Source organism: Magallana gigas, chromosome 8 (assembly GCF_963853765.1).
Source record: "Magallana gigas chromosome 8, xbMagGiga1.1, whole genome shotgun sequence".
Lineage (NCBI taxonomy): Eukaryota > Metazoa > Mollusca > Bivalvia > Ostreida > Ostreidae > Magallana > Magallana gigas.
The window spans coordinates 18776283-18795993 of NC_088860.1; the positions used below are offsets into that span (position 1 = coordinate 18776283).

The 19711-nt window shown below is 35.5% G+C and overlaps 1 protein-coding gene across 8 annotated transcripts in view; it reads right to left on the reverse strand.

The window, feature by feature from the left end:
* Positions 1-19711, reverse strand: part of LOC105334248 (fibronectin type-III domain-containing protein 3a) — a 44313-nt gene that overhangs the window by 7795 nt on the left and 16807 nt on the right. For 5 of the 8 annotated variants that reach the window (XM_066070315.1, XM_034472163.2, XM_066070316.1 and 2 more), the window contains 11 exons: positions 12469-12650; positions 9883-10081; positions 8030-8164; positions 7463-7507; positions 4683-4792; positions 3538-3686; positions 3009-3068; positions 1521-1659; positions 1052-1105; positions 562-680; positions 143-302 (listed from right to left, as the gene is read on the reverse strand). In XM_066070315.1, the coding sequence (XP_065926387.1) occupies positions 143-302; positions 562-680; positions 1052-1105; positions 1521-1659; positions 3009-3068; positions 3538-3686; positions 4683-4792; positions 7463-7507; positions 8030-8164; positions 9883-10081; positions 12469-12650 (1352 nt within the window). Of the gene's footprint in view, positions 1-142; positions 303-561; positions 681-1051; positions 1106-1520; positions 1660-3008; positions 3069-3537; positions 3687-4682; positions 4793-7462; positions 7508-8029; positions 8165-8890; positions 8919-9882; positions 10082-12468; positions 12651-19659 lie in introns of those variants that run through there. The other 3 variants (XM_066070318.1, XM_066070314.1, XM_066070320.1) reach the window with 3 other exon arrangements.

The window sequence follows — 19711 nt, forward strand, 5'->3', positions numbered from 1 at the left end:
ATATTTTAAGTACTTTACTCTTGATATCTTGAATATTCGGATATCTCAAAATTTATAACCAGTCCCATCTAATTGGATTTTTTGAGGTTTGACTGTACTTCGAGCTTGGTTTATAGTTAGCAATGAAGCTATATGTACGTACAGTAGATTCGTCATCCATCTGGAGTTGGAAGAGGTCCTCATTGGGGTGCTTGATCCAGGAGATGATGAGGGAGGTGGTGAAGGGTTCTGATAACATGGGGGGGTCAGGCTGGCTGGGGACGCTGCCGCTGGTGTAGAAAGACGCTGGCTCACTGTACTCGCTAAAAGGTACGACACACATCCATTGTTACAAATCAGATTACCAAATCATGGAATCAAACTTGTACAAAATAGAAATTCCCAGTTTTGGGGCTGATAAATTTGGTGATGGAGGAGCCTGAATTTCTAAATGTTGGAGATGGTGGGGGCCAGCTGTCTGTTCATTAGATCAATTGGTTACATTAGACGTTTGAGAGAGTTACATGTATGGTCCCCAATGCCTTTGTTTTGAATCTTTGGTGCATCAAAATGCTTTATTACCTTTTACCAATGGAATTAATGGCTGCAAGTCTAAATGTGTATTTGGTTGACACCTGTAGTTTATTGATTCTGGTCTGCCTCTGTAAGCCATTGTACACTTCAACATATTCACCATTTCCCTAACACAAAGAAAAGGCTGCATTAAAATTTCATGCATATTTGACAGGTGCTCCAAAAAATATAAAACAAAAGGCTATTTAAATTTCATTTGTAGCTTCTGGAATGTCTGTATTATTTTAAGCCAGATATAGAACTCTTTTGAGGTGAATTATTAATGAATGATCAATTGAATTTATTAATACATCAATAAATACAGATTGCATCGGAGAACTCAAAATAGAGTTGCCTGACTTGATCTCAATCACTGAGGTGCTTTGTCAGTGTTCCATCAATCATCGGTAATGCAATCGTTGGGCTTTTAACAATCATCTACTGTTTATATAAAGATCACAAGAGTTATGTTTCTTTGATCACATTTCTAAATTCCTACCTTATCCATTTCCAGAGTGTATGTGGAAATTTTTGCCCCATTTTCACAGGTGCTCTAAAAAGCAAAATTAAACCCTTTGTAAGTTAGGCATTCAATATCTGATAATTAAAAACTCCTTAGCATTGGTGTTATTTTCCTCCAGTTATTTTGTGATGCAGATCTTGAAAAACACTGTTCATTAAAAAACACTTTCCAAAGAACAGACCTTCAGAGCCTAACACAGGTGGCATGAATTTCATGTAATTCTAATCACCAGCTTATCTCAAACTCTGTACAATTAACCCTTTTTCCATTCCAGAATGATTCTATTTCTGTTACAGTAACTAACTAGTCAGCAATGTATAGAATTTCAAGAAAGATGTAGATTGAAGGAAGATTTCCGTTGCAATTAAAAAAAAAATTTCCTCTAGTAAGAGCTGCCCATACAGAGCTACAATTATATTTCTAGGGTTTGTTTGCAGGATCTTACATTCCATTTGAGGGTAATCGAGGTTTTATTCTTGTTGTTAAGTTTTGGGGGTGAGGGAGGGTCGGGTTCACAGGCACTGGTTGTAAACTTCACTGGCTCTGTGGTGTTCCCTTTTATATCTTCTAATGAGGTATACACTCTGAAAGCAAAAAAAAATCAAACTTTCAATACAGATGAAATTTAAGCAAAGTTTCTTTTTCATAACAGTTTTAAAAGATGGCATATGTATAAAATGACTTGTGTAGGGTTTAAGTTTCATAACTGCCTTCTAATACAGGAAATACTCCTATAACAGCCCTATATAAACTCCTTACTGTTAGACTAATCAGCTGCATTAATAAGCTCTCCCTGTTTCTAATATTTCCGTATGTTGTAATCAATACATGATGTTGATTTAACATAATCTATAATCTTGGTTTTGCTGTGTTTTCACATGTTTTGAATTTTATTCAGTCACTGACCCAGTGACCCATTTAGTACCTAGTGAGCAGTCAATGAAGTGTTTGATCAACACCAGACTTCTCTGGTTTTCAACCAAGGAGCCAATTCTGCCAATGCAAGCAGTGTGTTGTATTAAATAAGCTGATAAACAATCTCCAAAACTGAAATCGGATTCACAAAACACTAGCAAACTTTTTCCATCTCCAGCCACCTCAAATCTTTCATTGATCTTTTACAAGAGGAACAAGTGTCTAGCAAAAGCTACCTGATATATATACCTTCCATACACCTGAACAATTTATTATTCTACCATATATCAGCTGACAAATACCTATCATCAGTCCTACACACCTGTACAACTCATCAGACATTTACAATCGATCACTCACAAATGTATCATGTTATTCATATTCAATTACAATTAGAAAATTCATTTTTCCCACCACAAATGATTGTCAAAAGGTAACCTTCGAGTTTTGATGATTTATTTGTATGAATTCTTACATATCATTAACATTCTGATATAAACAAGCACCTTGGTAATTCATAACCTTTTGAATAATTGATTTTTCATGCAATAATTCATAAAGAACAACTCCTTTCAAAATCACACAAACAATCTGTGATAAAAATTCCAGGGCATTACATCCAAATGAAATGTTTCAATTCAGTAAATAAAGAAAGAGGAACATTATACCGGTACATTGTTTGCATCAAAACACCACTCAAAATTTTTTATGCACCACATAACCAATAGTTATTAGAAAGCTGTGGAGATAACACCAGTTTAAATATCCTGGAAGAGCATTGCCCTAAGGAGTGGGTTTTTTGAAACATTTAACCTTTGAACACGAAAAACATCTTTCTTATGTTTCCAGTAGCTGGACTTTGCATTTTCTGACAACTTTAACAAATGCTGTGCAATAAGCGATGATTAAAAAAGATGAATTATGGGGAATTTCTTCCGACAAAAAAGAGAGGCTTGGAGCGGAGTGATGCCTTATTGTTGGCGTTTTAATCAATCACGCTGAAGGCTGCATGTTTTACCTGAGATGGTAATCGATGGCGGGCTTCAGATCTTTCAATGTTATTTCTGTGGCATCCCCACTGTAAACGAACAAAAAAACATTGCAGGTCTGGTAACTGACAAACAACACTACCACAAGCTACGCTGCACATCAAATATGCACTCTCTATTCTAATTACTCTCCTAAAATTTTATCAGTTTGCCGACATCAAAGCATTATATAAAGGCTTCTTTAATTTATCATTCTTTTTCATGGTATTTCATAAATACCTTGTTAGCGAATATAAAAGCCTATAACCTAAAAAACACCAGATATGTTTGCTTTGCAAACAAGTCATTTAGGTGAAATAAAAATAAGATATTTTGGAAATGTTTTTGCACAGGTTCTGTGTTGTAAACAAAATTTATAAAAATTCATAATTCTCTACATGAAAAGTTCAAAAGCATATTACGTAAAATAAAAATTCTTTTTCCATGAAAATATCTTGGTGAAAACCCTATATATAATTTGGCATTAAATTCCCTTTGATCTCATTAGATATACTGTACCTGTAAACTAATTTGTATTTGCCCTCCTTTCCCTTATCTGACAGTAAAAGTGTAAACCGGAAATCTGCAGGATCTATGTCAAACTCATTAGGGTCCCACTCAGGAAGTGCTAACTGAATTAAAGCACTTCTGGCTTCAATTTCTGACACCTGAAAAGCAAAAAAAAACAACAAATCTTATGCATCCATTACACAATTTCTAATCTCACTCATCAATACATCAACCAAATTGATATTTAATTTTTAATTCTGTGAGAGAATATGAATTAATTTTTTTTGGTAATTATTGTAATCCTTTGAAGTCTCTTTGGGTCTGGAATCCTATAGATGTTGAGACATAACACTGGACCTAGTCTGGGGTAATAGATAATAGACCAGGTGCTTGTACCACTGTGTCAAGGTACATGTATTATGTACTAAGGATACTCAATCTGAATTACAAATAGATTTACAGGGATAGATGTATATTCACCACTGAAATTCTGAGGTAAATCATAGATCTAATCTTGTGTACATCATAAATAATCAAGCCACTAGTTTTGGGGCTTTTAACAAACATTGCTTGTATTCTTTTTTAATTTAAATGCATGTTGCACTTGGCCTGTGGTATTCAGATTTCAGATACAATTTCCACAGAATCAAAGATACTCTGTACCACTGCAGCATGGATAGATTGTATTTGAAAATAACAGTAACCTGAAGAGTACTGTTTTCAGGGTAATTTTCATCCTGCATTATTTTCGCCCTTCTACACTTGCAGTTTCTCCCCTTCTTGATTTTGCCCCAACACAGATGTGTTTAAAGAGAGATATAATTTGAGACATTGGAATTTGCACAGTCTTAAATTTGCCCGCTGACAATGGAAAAGGGGTGAAAATAAAATGGCTGCAAATATTTCCCTGCATACAGTGTTCTATTCAATGAACCTTAACACTCGAGCTTTGGGCCTAAGGTATTCAGCAGACTGACAGTGCTGAAGTTGATGATAGTGTCATGACATTTTACTTTAAATTTTCAATACACCTAGACATCACAGCTGAGTCTAAGGTATTCAACTGACTTTGACTATTTACTAATACCGAGGTTGATAATAATGTGTGCATTTACATTTGATGGTACTGTGACGTTTTCCTTTTGGATACATACCACTGGGTCGGGGGTACCAGACAGCACTTGTTGAATGACCTTTCTCTCCTCTGCCAGCTCTGTTTGTCCTGTGTCCCCTGGAGGCAAGCTGTCTCCATTCATACCATTACCTTCAATGAAAACAAGTTCAACATACAGAACAGTGCTGGCTCCCAATACATGTCTACATTATAATCATGCCCATTCAAATAATAACCAGTTATCATAAACACTTTGCTCTAGTCTTAATCATATAATCATAAATGACATATGCATTCAGTTATATGGCATTTGCACATGTCCTTTAATTTTAAACAGATATCTGTTAAACCTGAAAATCCCATTATTGGTATGTAAACTTTATTGAGAAACAGAATTGAGAGTGGAGCAAAAAAGAGAAATAAAGATATTAAAACAACACAGAGCAGTGAGGAAGTGGAGCCAGAAATCAGTTCTGTTAAAATATCTTAATTGGCCATAACAGAAGATAATGGGTCTGAAGGCAGCAGGACCAATCCTTGTGCAGTGTAGGCTGACAACACAGGGCCATTAGAATGCTAACAAGTCTCTCGAGTCAGTAGGATCTACTACTGACAAAGCCACCCACCAGGTTTAATCGGTTTAAAGAAGCAGCTACAACATTGCTGTCTGAATCAAGATGACATTAATTGATGTAAATTATGTGCAGTGGAACTGCAACTAGAAATGATTCTAGACAGACATCCTGATGAAAAGAACAGGGGAAAAATTGAACATATTGACAACACAGATCTAATCACACTCTGTACTCAGCAAAGAAATATCAGAATACATTTCATAACACTCAAAAGGTTTTAAAAAAATCCAGCGAGTAACAGCATATTGTGACATGTTGTGGGAAAAAAATCCTTAGTTCTAGAGCGCCAACCTCTAATGATTTGATCAAACACAGAGTGTAATAGAAGGGGACATAACTGCAGTTCAAAGAGTCCGTGCTACATGGAGCATGATCAAAGCATCCTTTGTGGCCATCACGTCAAACTGCATATAAAAATATGGAATGTGAAGTTAAAAGTAAAGATTGTAAAAACTGTTCACCATAATATCTTCGATTAAATGCTGCACAACTAAATGCTATTTCACACTGTGGTATTTGGGTATAGAATGTCATATTTTTTCACAGACCTACCAATATTCAACATGTTTAAATATGAAGTTATCGTATACCGGTAAATCTTATGTATACAGATGTAGACTTATTTTTTGTATGTTATGGCAAACATATGGTGACAAGAAAATGAATATATGCAATATAAATAAATGATGGGATCAATATTTTTTTTTCATGTACTTGTACTAAATAAATCATGAGATAAATTCCTTTCAAAGACAACAAAAACTATCTGTGCCATGACCGATTATGAAAAGCTAATAAATAAAAAAGAATCTGTGTTAATCATTACACCTACAATGTAGGTCATACCACAAATCAGCGGAGTGATTAATGGGTCTAACTGTGGCAATAACCAATAAACCCATCAGTGCCCCTCTCCAATGGCTGCCGCACTGGGTCTCAGTTCTCACCGAAACAGTTTGCAGCCGATGGGTGTAGAAAGGTCATGTGCCGAGTTGTCTAGTCAGCATTTTCGCATTTAGTAACCAGAGAATTGGTGCATGAATCCTTAATTTGAGGTCAATGATTTATGTGTCTTGCATCCTTAGCAATGTCTCCTGGGTACTTTAGGTAACTGATGGTTCTACAACCTGATCTCCCATTACTCATCCCAATCCCAATGAACAAGATGATTCAGGGAACATTAGCTGTACATTGGATTATGGGCACCACAGATATTCTACAAGTTTTATTTGCTTTTTTGTATATGCAAGACATTTGTATATCTGATTGACAAGGTTCTGAAGATTCTGCAAAAGATGAGCAGATCTACAAAAGGACCACCTATAAAACATTCTGAAATATAAACTCACTCCTCTCACTGAGTTGTGGCAGAGAAGAAATAACTGAAATCCAGGGGTTGTACCCACAGGCAATAGACTCGAACAACCTCCAAGCTATATAACAGCCACCTGTTCTGGCAATGGCCCGACACATAAAGACATCCTGAACAACCTCTTATCTGTCTAGTGCGCTGTTCCATCACACACCCCCCTATGGCTTCTGACAGAAACAACAGTTATCAGCTGTAATCTTCCTCTAATCCCTCTACATGATTCTTCCTGACAGATAATAGCCAGCTTCTCGTTTTTGTTGTTGAGCTTATAGACTTTTGACTTTACTCTGGTTTCAAAGTGATGAAGTCATATGGGAAAAACTTGAAGATCAAGGTGTTAGCGTCTGTAGAGGCTGTTGGTGCAACTATTTAGCACTAAGATTTAGTCCAAGATACATATAAAAGACATAGGTGAAACTAAATCCCCACACACCTGGCATTACTGTAAAATAGGATTAACTCTTTGATTCCTTTGATGGTACATTTATGATCAAACAGTCTCAGGTGTCTTGATACAAAGTGCACAACAGAGTAAAACATTGTCCAAAAATCCCTTTAAATTCTGCCCATTCAATCAAATTCATCATCCTTTACTGCAATCTATGTCAAACTATGGCCAATTCTTTGTTACTGCACAGCCTTAACTGACACATATATGCAATGTGTTTTATTAAGATTAAGAAGGAATGCTTTGAAACATCAAAACCAGAATGCAACTTTGTGCTTATACTTCGGATTAGGAAAGGTTATCTTTTGGATAGGATAGTACAAGTGCATTGACTAATTTTTTATTTTTAAGAAAAAGAAAACTACCTTGATATTGTTGGTACTCATAGGGCACTGGTTTAGCATGGGTTTCTGAAAAAAATCAAATTATATCTATAAAAAAAAATTCTCTCTCTCTCTCCTCTCTCTCTCTCTCTCTCTCTCTCTCTCTCTCCTCTCTCTCTCTCTCTCTCTCTCTCTCTCTCTCTCTCTCTCTCTCTCTCTCTCTCTCTCAAAACAGATAATTGTACAGAAAGTAATATTGCGTTGTTGTCTGTGTACAAAAACACTTTTTCAAATGTACTTGAATTTTAAACAACCGATTGTAGACTTTAAGAATCACATGCTACAGACTGTAATCATTCCTCTATCTATACTTTTCAGACATCATATTCTGCATCAAATTTATCTGTAGAGTGCATGAATATAGAGGACCCTTAATACACAACTGAAAAATTGTACATGTATCTATATTGTAAATATAGAGGACCCTTACATACGACCATATAAGGACTTTTCTATTTCTATAATTTGAAAGATTGAAATACTAAATCTGTAATATTGTTTATCATGATAATTTAATAAGGGATGATTTGATGGCCCCTGGGCTCTTACCCTTCTGTTTCCCATTGATTCGGGGTCGTGGTTGCGGGGGATAGTACCCCTGGTTCCTCCTCTCCTCAAATTTCCTCCTGGCCCTTTCCCTCTGCTTATTGGCCCGGCCTTCCATCGAATTAGGTTGGCTTGGTCCTATAAAACAGAATGAATTATTCACTTTTTTCTATTTATAGATGCTGGCTTCTGATAACATGAAATACTGGTGCGTCTAGACTAAATGATTCTGCAAAATGCACATTGATCCATTTTATTTTTTGGTGGGCTGAGCATTTACTAGATTAAAACTATTTAATACGACAAACAATGTGTACTTTAAAAGAGCATTTCTAGTGTGCCAGTTGACTATAATATGGTTTCTGCAGACAAAAACAAATTAAATCATTCTTCTACTGGCTATAGTCTCCAAATACACACAAAATACCATAGCCAAGTATTGATTTAGTTTCCCCATTACTGGTCTTGATTTATCTCCTAGACACTGTCGAAGTTATGAAGGATTAAATATTGCTGAAAAATTAATATACAGTGTTTGCCATTTTATGTCTGCTCTTATATGGTTTATTTCTCCATTTCTTGCTTTTAAAAAAATGTAGATGTATATGTTTTAATCTGATCAGCTATACCGATCAGTGCACCAATCAGTACAAAACAAATTAATTTACTAGAAATCTCTCACCCTTCATTGCACAAAAGCTATTCAAGACTTTCATTTTACTTTTGAATTTTCCCATCCTGTGATATCTAATATTCTTGAGCCTGCTTTCAGTCAAAATAATTAGGTAAAGAATGACGTATTGGAATATGCTTATATGGCCATATTGTTTACATTTATAAATGCCGTGTTTAATGAATACTAACTTCTTTCATACATCAAACGTCAAGCACCTGCCTTCAGATCCCAGAGATCCAAAGTTTATTCAAGACCTCACATAAAACACCTAAATATTTAGTCTGGTAAGGTATGCGACCCATGGCCTCACTCAGAAACGGTCCAAAGTTTTCAAAGAGAGCCGACGAACCTAGGAACAATGATTGGAAAAGGCCTTCCTGGTGAAGCATATCAATATGCTACTTTACCTTCATTTAATGATTATAGAACTTTAAACTCTTCTATCAAATCAACCACAAATGGGGTTAGATTACTAGGTTATATAAATACACACCATGTTATCAATAATAAAACCATTCGATTTTCTTTAGCAACGTCAAATATATGTGAAAATGGACTATTTCTCCCAGAAATAGCCACTGCACGTACCATAACTGGAAACAATAGCTATGAAAATGCTTATGATCAAGTTGTTTCTGTTCTAAATATAGTCAACCTCCTAATCGGCATTTAAATAATAAACCCATTCACAACAGATATAAGGAAATGCTGACATGCATCATGGTATACATCCGTTCAATCCCGTCCTAAACCAACCCTGATCCTATAATGAAGAGCCCCAGGCTTTGTCCACCCCAGGGGGAATTCACAATTATGACATATGGTTCGCTTTTTCTATTGCTGATGTGTCACATTCCACTTACCTGTACAAGCTTTCAATACTGGAAAACCCCAGGAAGTGACATCACACAATAGGATTTCAATTCAATTGAAGGGCTGTCTCAAAATTTGATATTTGAAAATTTTATCTTGCTTTCGGTCATAAGTATCGGTTGCAGAAGTGAAGATGCACTTCCTTTGCCAACTTTTAAAAGAAATATCTATCAGATAATGCTTTCAATGAATGAAAATTAATTAATGCTATTAGGATATTCTTTTAATCCTCATATTCCCCTAATCTACCACCATATCTATTGATTATACAAACTCTGCTCTCTATTCAAACAAGCATAATATTTACCTGTGTGTACTGGTCCGCTGGGGTTATTACAGCTAGGAGGTGTGGGGGTTCCATGGGGGTGTGTAGGTGCCCCAGTGTGGACATGGGGGGACGCCCCATGATGTGTGGTAGGGTGATGATGGGGGTAATGATGTGCTGGGTAGGGGGGTCCATAGCCTTGGTAATACTGTGCATGTGGCGGTGTGTTGTTTGGTCCACCCTGAAAGAAAGAAATTATATTATAAACCAAATATCATACACAACTGTAACAAAAATGCATTCTTTCAACAACAAAAAAAGATGAAATAATCCTGAATCCTCTTTATTTAGTGAAACCAGGGACGTATATACTAAAATACGTTCCTGGTGAAACATGTATTTGGTTTTAGAAAAGATAAAGTGTTGGTACATTATCTTACCAATTTAATAATTCATGAAAATATCAAAGTAAAAAAATGAAAGGCACAAAATCTTTAAATGATACATTTTAAATATCTAGTCTCTGTTGAATTAAAAACCTTTTCTTAAACATCAAAAGAAAAGTAGTTTTTCTATATATAAACATATATACTAGAGTAAACATGTTATGTGAGACCAATATTATTTTAATATGGTGTTAATAGTATTTTGATACATAGCTATGGTATTTGATACAAATATGTTGTATTTTGAAAGCTGAATTTACACCAAATTCTTTTTGAACCATGCATCCTCATAAAGTGAATAGAATAAATGAGTACTCAAGAAAAACACATACATCCACATAATGGCTGTGATTAAAAATATGTACAACAAAACACATAATGCATAATTATATATATATATCCACTACATTTATGATCAATACAAACATATGTTATTTAATATCAATCTATTCTTGACAATATGTAAAATAAAATGTTCAGCATTCAAAACTGGAATGAAACATATAATTTATGTTTTATGTCAAACTTCTGCTTATAAAAATTGGCTTTTATATTTGATTACGGTAAGTTTTAACACCCCATACTGTTTCTCTGCATGTGATGTCCATTTTTATCCTCATTTTGAATTGGATCAGATATTACATGGAAGAATGCCTCCAAAGGCTCAACAAGTTATTGATGAAATATTGATGGAAGCCTTCATTTCTGTCACATCTCTGTCATATACAGACGAATCAATACATCAGACAAGAGAGCTGTCAGGGTTTTTTTTTCCTCTCCTATAATGCCGTTTACGTCATCGCATGTATCAATTCCATGCAGGACTATGCTTTTCAGGCTCTATCGTTACCAACTTTCCTCATCTCAGTTCTCTGCCTCAAATATGAGGCTTTACCTCAAATTCATGTACTTTTCATTTGAAGATTTGTGTTGCTGGCTGAGTTGAGTGATTTGAAAATGTTCGTGTGGGGCCTGTACACAAAGATTGGTTTAAAAACACTGTACATTTTGTTACTTCTAGATATCTTTTTTATGAGAGGAAGGTTTGAATTAATTAATCTAGAGAACAAAAGGGTTCTTATTCCAACTAACAATGTCAGTTTGTTTTTATGTACCAGTAATACATCTACCAGTAATGCCATTTGTAATTTCTTTTTGCTACTGCCATGTAAATGCAATTCACATGAAAACTAATAAAAGATTTTAACATTTGAAGATTTATGAAATACCCGTAGGACAAAATCTACATATCCTTCTAAAATCATCCATTACATCTATCTTAGTATCTACTGAATTCAAATTTACATGTGTATTTATGTATTTTCCAATATCTAATACATGTAGTTAATTGAGTACTCTTGTCATCTCCCATGTTAAATTGCATGGTTAACCATACACATATGCCATTAATATCACCAGTTTTTGTAATAATTGGCATCAAGCACCTAAGTTCACGGTGGAATCATCACATGTTTGTCTTTAAAAAAGAAATATCAACAGGTGCCAGCTAACACAAGAGTTAGCAAGAGAAATGATGTCTTTAACACACTAGATTTCATTGCAGGGGTTTTTCCTTAGAATTGGGAATGGTACAGATACTTGTTCAATAGGGAAAATAGCACCAAAGTAGAGCTAATTGGGAAACAGATTTAATCATATCATTAAATGACATGTATATTCAAGTCAACTATTACTGGCAATATATTTTTAGAGAAAAGAAAAAATACCTTGTTAAACAAACCCCTATTTCTCTATCTAATGTCTAATGTAAAGTAGCCAATCTTACTGGTCTGTTTTTTGGCAGATCAATGATGAATTCATAGTTGATGAAATTTTCCCCAAATTAATCTTTTTCTTCTTTTTTTTGCATTTGGGATGGTACTGTTTATGGCTACCAGTAATGTAAAGGAGACCCTTTTTTATACAACATATTACAAGATAATCATTATGCTAAAGCATCATACATTCAATACATACATGATAATTTAGTTGTCTTGTACAGTTAACAAAATGCTTGGTGCTGGCTGCCAAAGTGAAACAGCCTGACGGTGGGCCTATTGGATATAGTCCCCCTCTCTCTGTAGTAAAGGTTAGCACATGACAGCTAGGTCCATCAGGCAGCATGCAATTGCCACAGATACAAGCCTGAGGCGCAGAAGATGGAGAAAATCTGAATACATACATAATATCCTACCGTCATTGAGGGTCCACCGACAGGCATTGAGGTGGGCTGGGCAGACAGGAACACATGCGTCAATATCCCGTGTTCGTCCACAATTTGTTGGACCATGTGTCCGGGTGCCACCTGCATGGGCATTGGAAGAGGTGGCCCATTATTGGACACCATTCTTACCGTTGCTGGTCCTGTAAGAATGAAAAAGTAGTTGTCAAAATTTATAGAATGAAAATAAACGGTATACAAGTTTGCGCAATATGATATTTTTTTATATTGCCTTTACATCCCCATCCCTTAAAAAAAACTTGAGTACTGGTATACTACAGGTATATTAATTTATATAAGAAAATTTCTTTTTTATATCATTTACTGTCAGGTATCATGTATTGAAGAGATACATGTATGTTCGCAATTCACCAATACTGTGTACTGCTAATCAAAATTCCAAAAGCATTGGGCAATTTTGACCTTGATCATGCCGGTAAACAGAGGATAGCATGCCAATGGATGATGAGGAACCTGTGTTACACTCAGTGACCCTCCGTACTATCAGATCAGTTGTATAAATCTACCCCCATCAGACTGCAACCAGCAAGCAAGATGCAGAATGAACAATTGATAGGACTGATCTCCTTGTGGGGAGTTCAAGGCTTCAATACAATCAAAACATGACTAGAATCTCAAGACTCCAAAGTCTGTAATTACCTCAGCCAAGCACTGCACCTTATAAGGGATTTACTAACCAAGAAATCAATGGTAGCCATTTACAGGCAGAGTACATACAAGATTCAGGGAGGTCTTAAAGGCCCATAGATGACGGTCATCTGAATTTACGATTAACTGATTACCCAGGGGTTGTGCAATTTGAGAATCTGGGAATTCGTGTTTGGATGCAATAAAGAAAAGAAATAGGTCTTTGACACAATACTTATTTACCTCAAGACTACATTAACATTAAAAGGATTAAATCTCTGAAATGTGTTGCTAAATGAAATGGGAAAAAAACTTTCAGAAGCTGATGTCGAGATTTGGAAATCTTTGATAAATAAAGAAAACAGTTGCTGTAACCTAGATTGTCAAGGCCAGACAGTCTGCCCTGTTTTCTGATACGTGTATATGATTTGTACCTGAGTGGAAAATTCTGCTACAGACTTCGGGGTAAAGCATTTTATCATGATCATTCCCAGTTTGAAAACCCAACATCTGAGGAAATAAAATTCAACAATTCTGAAATTATTACATGAGAATGTGTATGCTTTCTTTTTAGACTTTCTGCCTCTTTGGATTTTCATTGATATGTTTTTGGTTTGGTTTTTGAGTGGGTGCTTTTTCGAAATTCTTCATCCTGAGGCATTGCGTCTCTAGCATGTAAAATGATAATGAGTCACAAATTCTATAAACAGGATGCCTCGTTTTTCCACCCTGTATGACTAAACAATAACCTGGTATTTCTCTTTAACAAAAAAAAGGGGGATTCCCCCCTTCAAAATAATGCATGTTTTCTGTGCATTCCATATAACATGATAGGGAAATTATGTTCTTCAAGATTTAGGTAAATAGTTAGGCCTTGGTAAATAATGAATGTGCATGAATGTGCAGGCTAAGCTTTATGAAACCACTTCACAGAACTGGAAGGAAACCCCCCATCCTGTAACATCATAGGGAGTTCTAGGACATGCTTCTCTTTCCAGAAAGTTTTGGCAAGCACACTGCAGTTTCAGCTTCAAGGGATAGATAATTTACTAGGCAAATATATATACCTTTCATTTGTTATGAGGGTGTGACCCCAAACAAAACCCAGGTTGCATTGATAAAGAAGTTGGCAGAATGTGCAACAGGATCTTATCAACATAAATTATGACCCTCATTACACACAGTCATCGAACATGGCTCTTTATGCATGAATGTAGCAGTTTCAATGCTGGCAACTCTGGCGAAACCTTTCAGTCTGTGAATACTAGCTGTCTCATATAATTGGCATAGAAAAGTCTGCTGGCCTGACACACATCAGTTGTCCCCTCTCACGATCTGGGCTATAAATAGGCAAATATTTGACGTCGGAGTGATATAGTGCACAGGTAAGCCATCTCCCAACAACATTCCTGGACATAATGAAACCAGTCAGCTGGTTTCTTCAATCTGAACAGACAATGTGAAACAATATAACTCTATGGCAGGGGCTAAATGGACATCACAATAAGACATACACGTATATTCATATAAGCCCAGGGGAAAGGGGGAAGGGTGCAAAATTATGGTGAAGATATAAAATTATCTACTTATTCCTAAAAAAAATTAAAAATCTAAACATTGTACAGGCATCAAAAAGAGAAAATTTTAAAAATAATGTCCTAATGTTCCTATAATTATAATGTTTTTCACGCATTAAACATCAAATGGAAAATATAATCACCATAATTTTACCTTCTAAAGATCAGAATCGAGAAGTATGAACCAGCTAGGCCAATGTACAATGTTGGCAGCATTAAAAGAAAGCAACCACAAAAATGTCCTCACTTTTATAAAAAGAAAACAATATCTTTCCCTATCTAATAGATCTGCACCTCAGATGATCACGGCCCTCTGAAAATGATTGCGTATGTAAGTTTTCTAACAGTCACATAAGTTTTCTAATAAGCACGTATGCAATTATTACGATGTCAGGTCTGGTAACATCCGCCAATTGTCAACCAAAGTGAACTATGAAGAATGTTCACCTCCTAGTAACATAGGGAACATTAAGGTGCGCATAACAAGACCATTAGACCTGCACATCATGATTTTATTAATCAGCTCCTACAACTTATGACGTACATTGCTTCAACTTGACCTGTGTGACAATGGAAACGCTGAACATCTGCATGCTTTTGTCTTACATGAAGAACTTAAAAAGTATGCTTGAGTTTTTAACCTGTCATAAATTACATTCTGCAACCTGTACACGATTGACATGAGACACTGGGACTATGTAAACAAAATCAATCCTAATGCTGGGAAAACTCAGAGCTGCTGTTCTGTCTAAATATATATACATATAATTTTAACGGGAACATTGTGTTTGGCCAGTGCTTCCCTTTATCTTGAGTAATCTACCTCCTACCGTTGGATACAAATCTTTTCAGAAAGCGTTTACCACTGACAGGGAATCAAGTTATTTTGGTCATTAGCATCCAACAGTGGCCAACTGAGGCCCTAGATCATATCAGTCTCAGCTTCAAAGCTTGGTGATGCTTGATATTATCCGAGTCCATTAACAATGGCACTATTACACAGATTAAAAATGCTAAGACATGAAATTCAACAAAATGTAAAAAGGGTTAAGAATTCTAAATTGAGCAATATGAAACTCATATCAAATTACTATATGCAAGTATTTGAAAATAATGAAATATTAATATATATTGTATAAAAGTAAAGCATATTTCATTTTCCAAGATACAACTATACTAAATGTAAATTTTAAATGCCCATGGAGTGGGCAACAACCTTGTAAGGTCCCTCAAGGGCAAAGCAAGGTCAAATGTTTTATTTTCTCTGTTCAGGTTTCTAGGGGTAACAAATGTGAATATCAAACAAATTGAAAACCAAATGAAATTTGCACAAAAGGCTAAGAAACTTGTCCCCGCAAAAGCCATATTCTTTACAGATTATTAGCTTCAATGCATGGTCTTTGAATATCACTTACACAACAGAATTTGACATGATATGAATTAATTCATCAATCACACCTTAGACATCCTATAATGCAGTTACTATGTTCAGTCATCATGCTAAATCAAACTCTCATTTTCAAGGTCCAAAACTCAAAGGGTTTTCCCTGTCAATCTGATTGGAAATGTCATTTGAAGTGCTGCTTACCAGTACTTAATGGTCTTTATCCATATTAAACTGAAAATCATATCAATGAAATTAAGCTGACTCTTGGAGTACAACTCCAACTGGATCATGTGACGACCAACATCCGTAAACAACCGAACTGGCTACAGAAGAAAATGTACGTCTATCATTTCAATAATCCAGAGACCAAGAATGCTTAGTTAACTAGATGAATATAAATATTAGACCAAATTATCCAGACCACCCTCTTTGTACATCAAATTACAGTTTGACATTCCTAAATTCCAATAAAATAAGAACTCTTTTTAAAAAGAAATGGCATTCAGCATTCTTGTTCAAAACTAGAATGTAATCTTGTGTACATACACTTTACATGACATAGTGGTGCTTTGTTAACAAGATGACAAATAACAGAATTATCGTAAGTCCATGGTACAAAGCGGTACAAGAATTCCCCATCAAAGGAGGGGGGTCCTTTCTGCATTCCATTTTCTCCCTTAAACAGAGAGAAGAATATTCTTAAATAGGAATGACCATTTAGATACAATGAGCTGCTAGACTTTAAACTTCCACTCCTCAGGATGTGTGACAGTCTACGAAAGTCACAAAAATGTACTTCAAAATAATCAAGCAGAGGAAATCTGCACTATTGACCACTTGACATGTTTATATGTTCAGCTGTGCCAAAATTAGAAAATAAATTCATTCATGGATGTACTTCTCCCAATGCTTTCCCATTCGATATATAGACTACAAATAGCTTTCCCTGATACAGTGAAATGGAATGATTCATCAAAACCAACATTTTCTCACAGGACATAATCATTCATATCGGAGCAAAATATACTGACATTTGCGGATTACGAACACATCCGCTCTATAACAGTTATGGAATTTGATATGACATAAGTAATTGAAAGTACTGTAAAACCATAAAAAAAAAACATCTGCAATAACATTGCTACTTCTGGTAATACATATGTACCATTGCAGTGAAAAAGTGTGGGCTTTGGTGACATTTTTTTAAACATGTTGAGTGGATTGCCAATGCTTATAAGAGCTTGTAGTAAATGTTGAATTAGTGATGTTTATGTTTAATGATATCAACAACAACATTCCTCATTTTTACATCCAATTATCATTAACCAAACAATTATTTGGGTCAGTGCATTCCCCAGTGCACTGTGATACTGTATATGTTGTGTTTTTGTTCTCTGCTAAGTGGCTGCATGTCATGGTGAACAAGACCAGGGAATTCCCCTCAAATTTATCCAACCCACTCCATTAACAACTCATCCTGAGCACTGTGACTTTTTTCTTCAGAGAAAATGGCAAAGCTCAGATTCGGATGCTTTTTAATGTAGAAGTTGCATCTGGGATAATCTAACCTGTCAAGTGAGGTGTTCAATAAAGATCAAAAGAGTGCAGAAGCCATGGATCTATTGATTGGAGCCTATGTCTGCTAAAAGCTTTATCTACCAGCCACCAATTATGCTTTTCAGAAGAGAAAGTTCACACATTGGTGAATCATCTCATCTGCTCCTAGATCTTGCCAAAACCTCTAGACACCACTGTACTCCTTGCATTTCACTTTTTCTACCACATTAAAATATTCTGGCACTATTCCTAAAAGCAACACCCAAAGTTATTCTGCTTCTTAGAGAGATTTTCAAGTTAATTGTAAGAATCAGTTATCTGTATGCTAATTGACATATAAATTGAATTTCTGACTCTTCGCTTGTATGCAAATTCTCCCATCAATAGTAAGAGGAGAACATGCGTCCACCCAAAATTTCCAATCTCTTCAAATTCATCCTCCTAGAAATTAGCATACCTCCACTGTAATTTCAATGAGTATATGTTTCACTTGAACCAACTCGATGTAAATGTAGATCTTAAAAAATTCTAAAATCCTACAGCCTGGGATAGAAAGTTTCAACACTTTCCCAATGTAATCAGCACTCACAGTAGCCCTTGTCCCTGCCATATAACAAAACATATGGATAGGTTTATTGCTTTACTGACAAGTCAACCTGTGTGACATGCACTGGGTAAACAGTCCTCAAGTGTCAAAATACTTTTGAAAGAGACATTTCCTTCATGCTTTCAGAAACTATTGCATGAATGCATGTAGAAGTGCATGTCTCCAACACTGACCAAGCCTGTTCAGAAAACAGCAGAGTAAGAATATGGGCTGTGTTATGTTACAGAAAAAAATCACTGTACTTATGATAAGATGTGCTCTAGGAACATTGCATCTTTGTATTACAACCTAATTAATAGACTTGCACAGGATCTGAATTAAGATATCTTTAAAAAAAGCAAATTTATTCTAATATTCTATAGTACATGTACCAGTAAATAAGTAACACAACCATGACCAACCCCATTCTTTTACCAATTAAGAGGAAGAGGATAATTAAAGCTGTGAGTGTGCAATCCAAGGACTATATGAATTAATAAGCCAACAGTTCAAGTGCAAGTAGGTGTGGCTGCTAAACAGAATAATCAGCTAGCCACCCTGCAATTTAAACTCCATATAAAAGACTAGATCAAATTGTCACTATCTTGATCGTCTTGACCAAAATAGAAGTATAGAGGTAGATATTTAAGTCTAGTCTAATAGGGAACTTTTTACCAGATGACCCTAGTCACTTCGTTGGCACAAGTCCATCGTTATTGATTCTGTATGAGGACAGTGCTTCAACAGAACAATATTATCAGTTATTGCCCATCCCAGACAATTCTTAATTCTCAGACACAACAAAAGATGATTTCCCTGCAAGTCAATTAGAAAAATCTATTGTGTGGTAGACAAGTTATAATATATTATGAAAACGACTGAACCGGGTTTTATATGTTTGCTCTATTGCAATGGCTTTTGCAATAATGAATCGGTACATTTTACAATAGATGAATATGCCTATTGACAAGGCATGTGTATTGTCAGGTTTCCTATAATAATTAGCAAAACCTAATAAAGATCTATACACAGGTAGACACTCATTGTGAACAATAGCTTTTCCATATGACTTTATCAGTGGTGCATGTGCACTCTCATTAGAAGGTTGATAAGCCATCTTTCTATGTGCAGACTCAAGTCTGTGTTTACTAAAACTGACGCAAAATATTGATTCATTTTGAAAGAATCGATATAATTACATCATTTCATACTCCATTATAAGAGCAAAGCATTGCAAATCTTCTGTTAAGCATCCAGGAGGAGAAGGATTTACACCCAAATTCACTATAGCTATGGTTAAATCTGGTACGGTAATAACGAATTGATGAAACCAAAGTACTGTAACACAGATTTGCTTTTTATAAAACATGCATTGCAGGAGATGATTGAATACCTACCATAACCTCCATTGTAGCCTGAATATTCCTCGATACAGATGCTGCACATGAC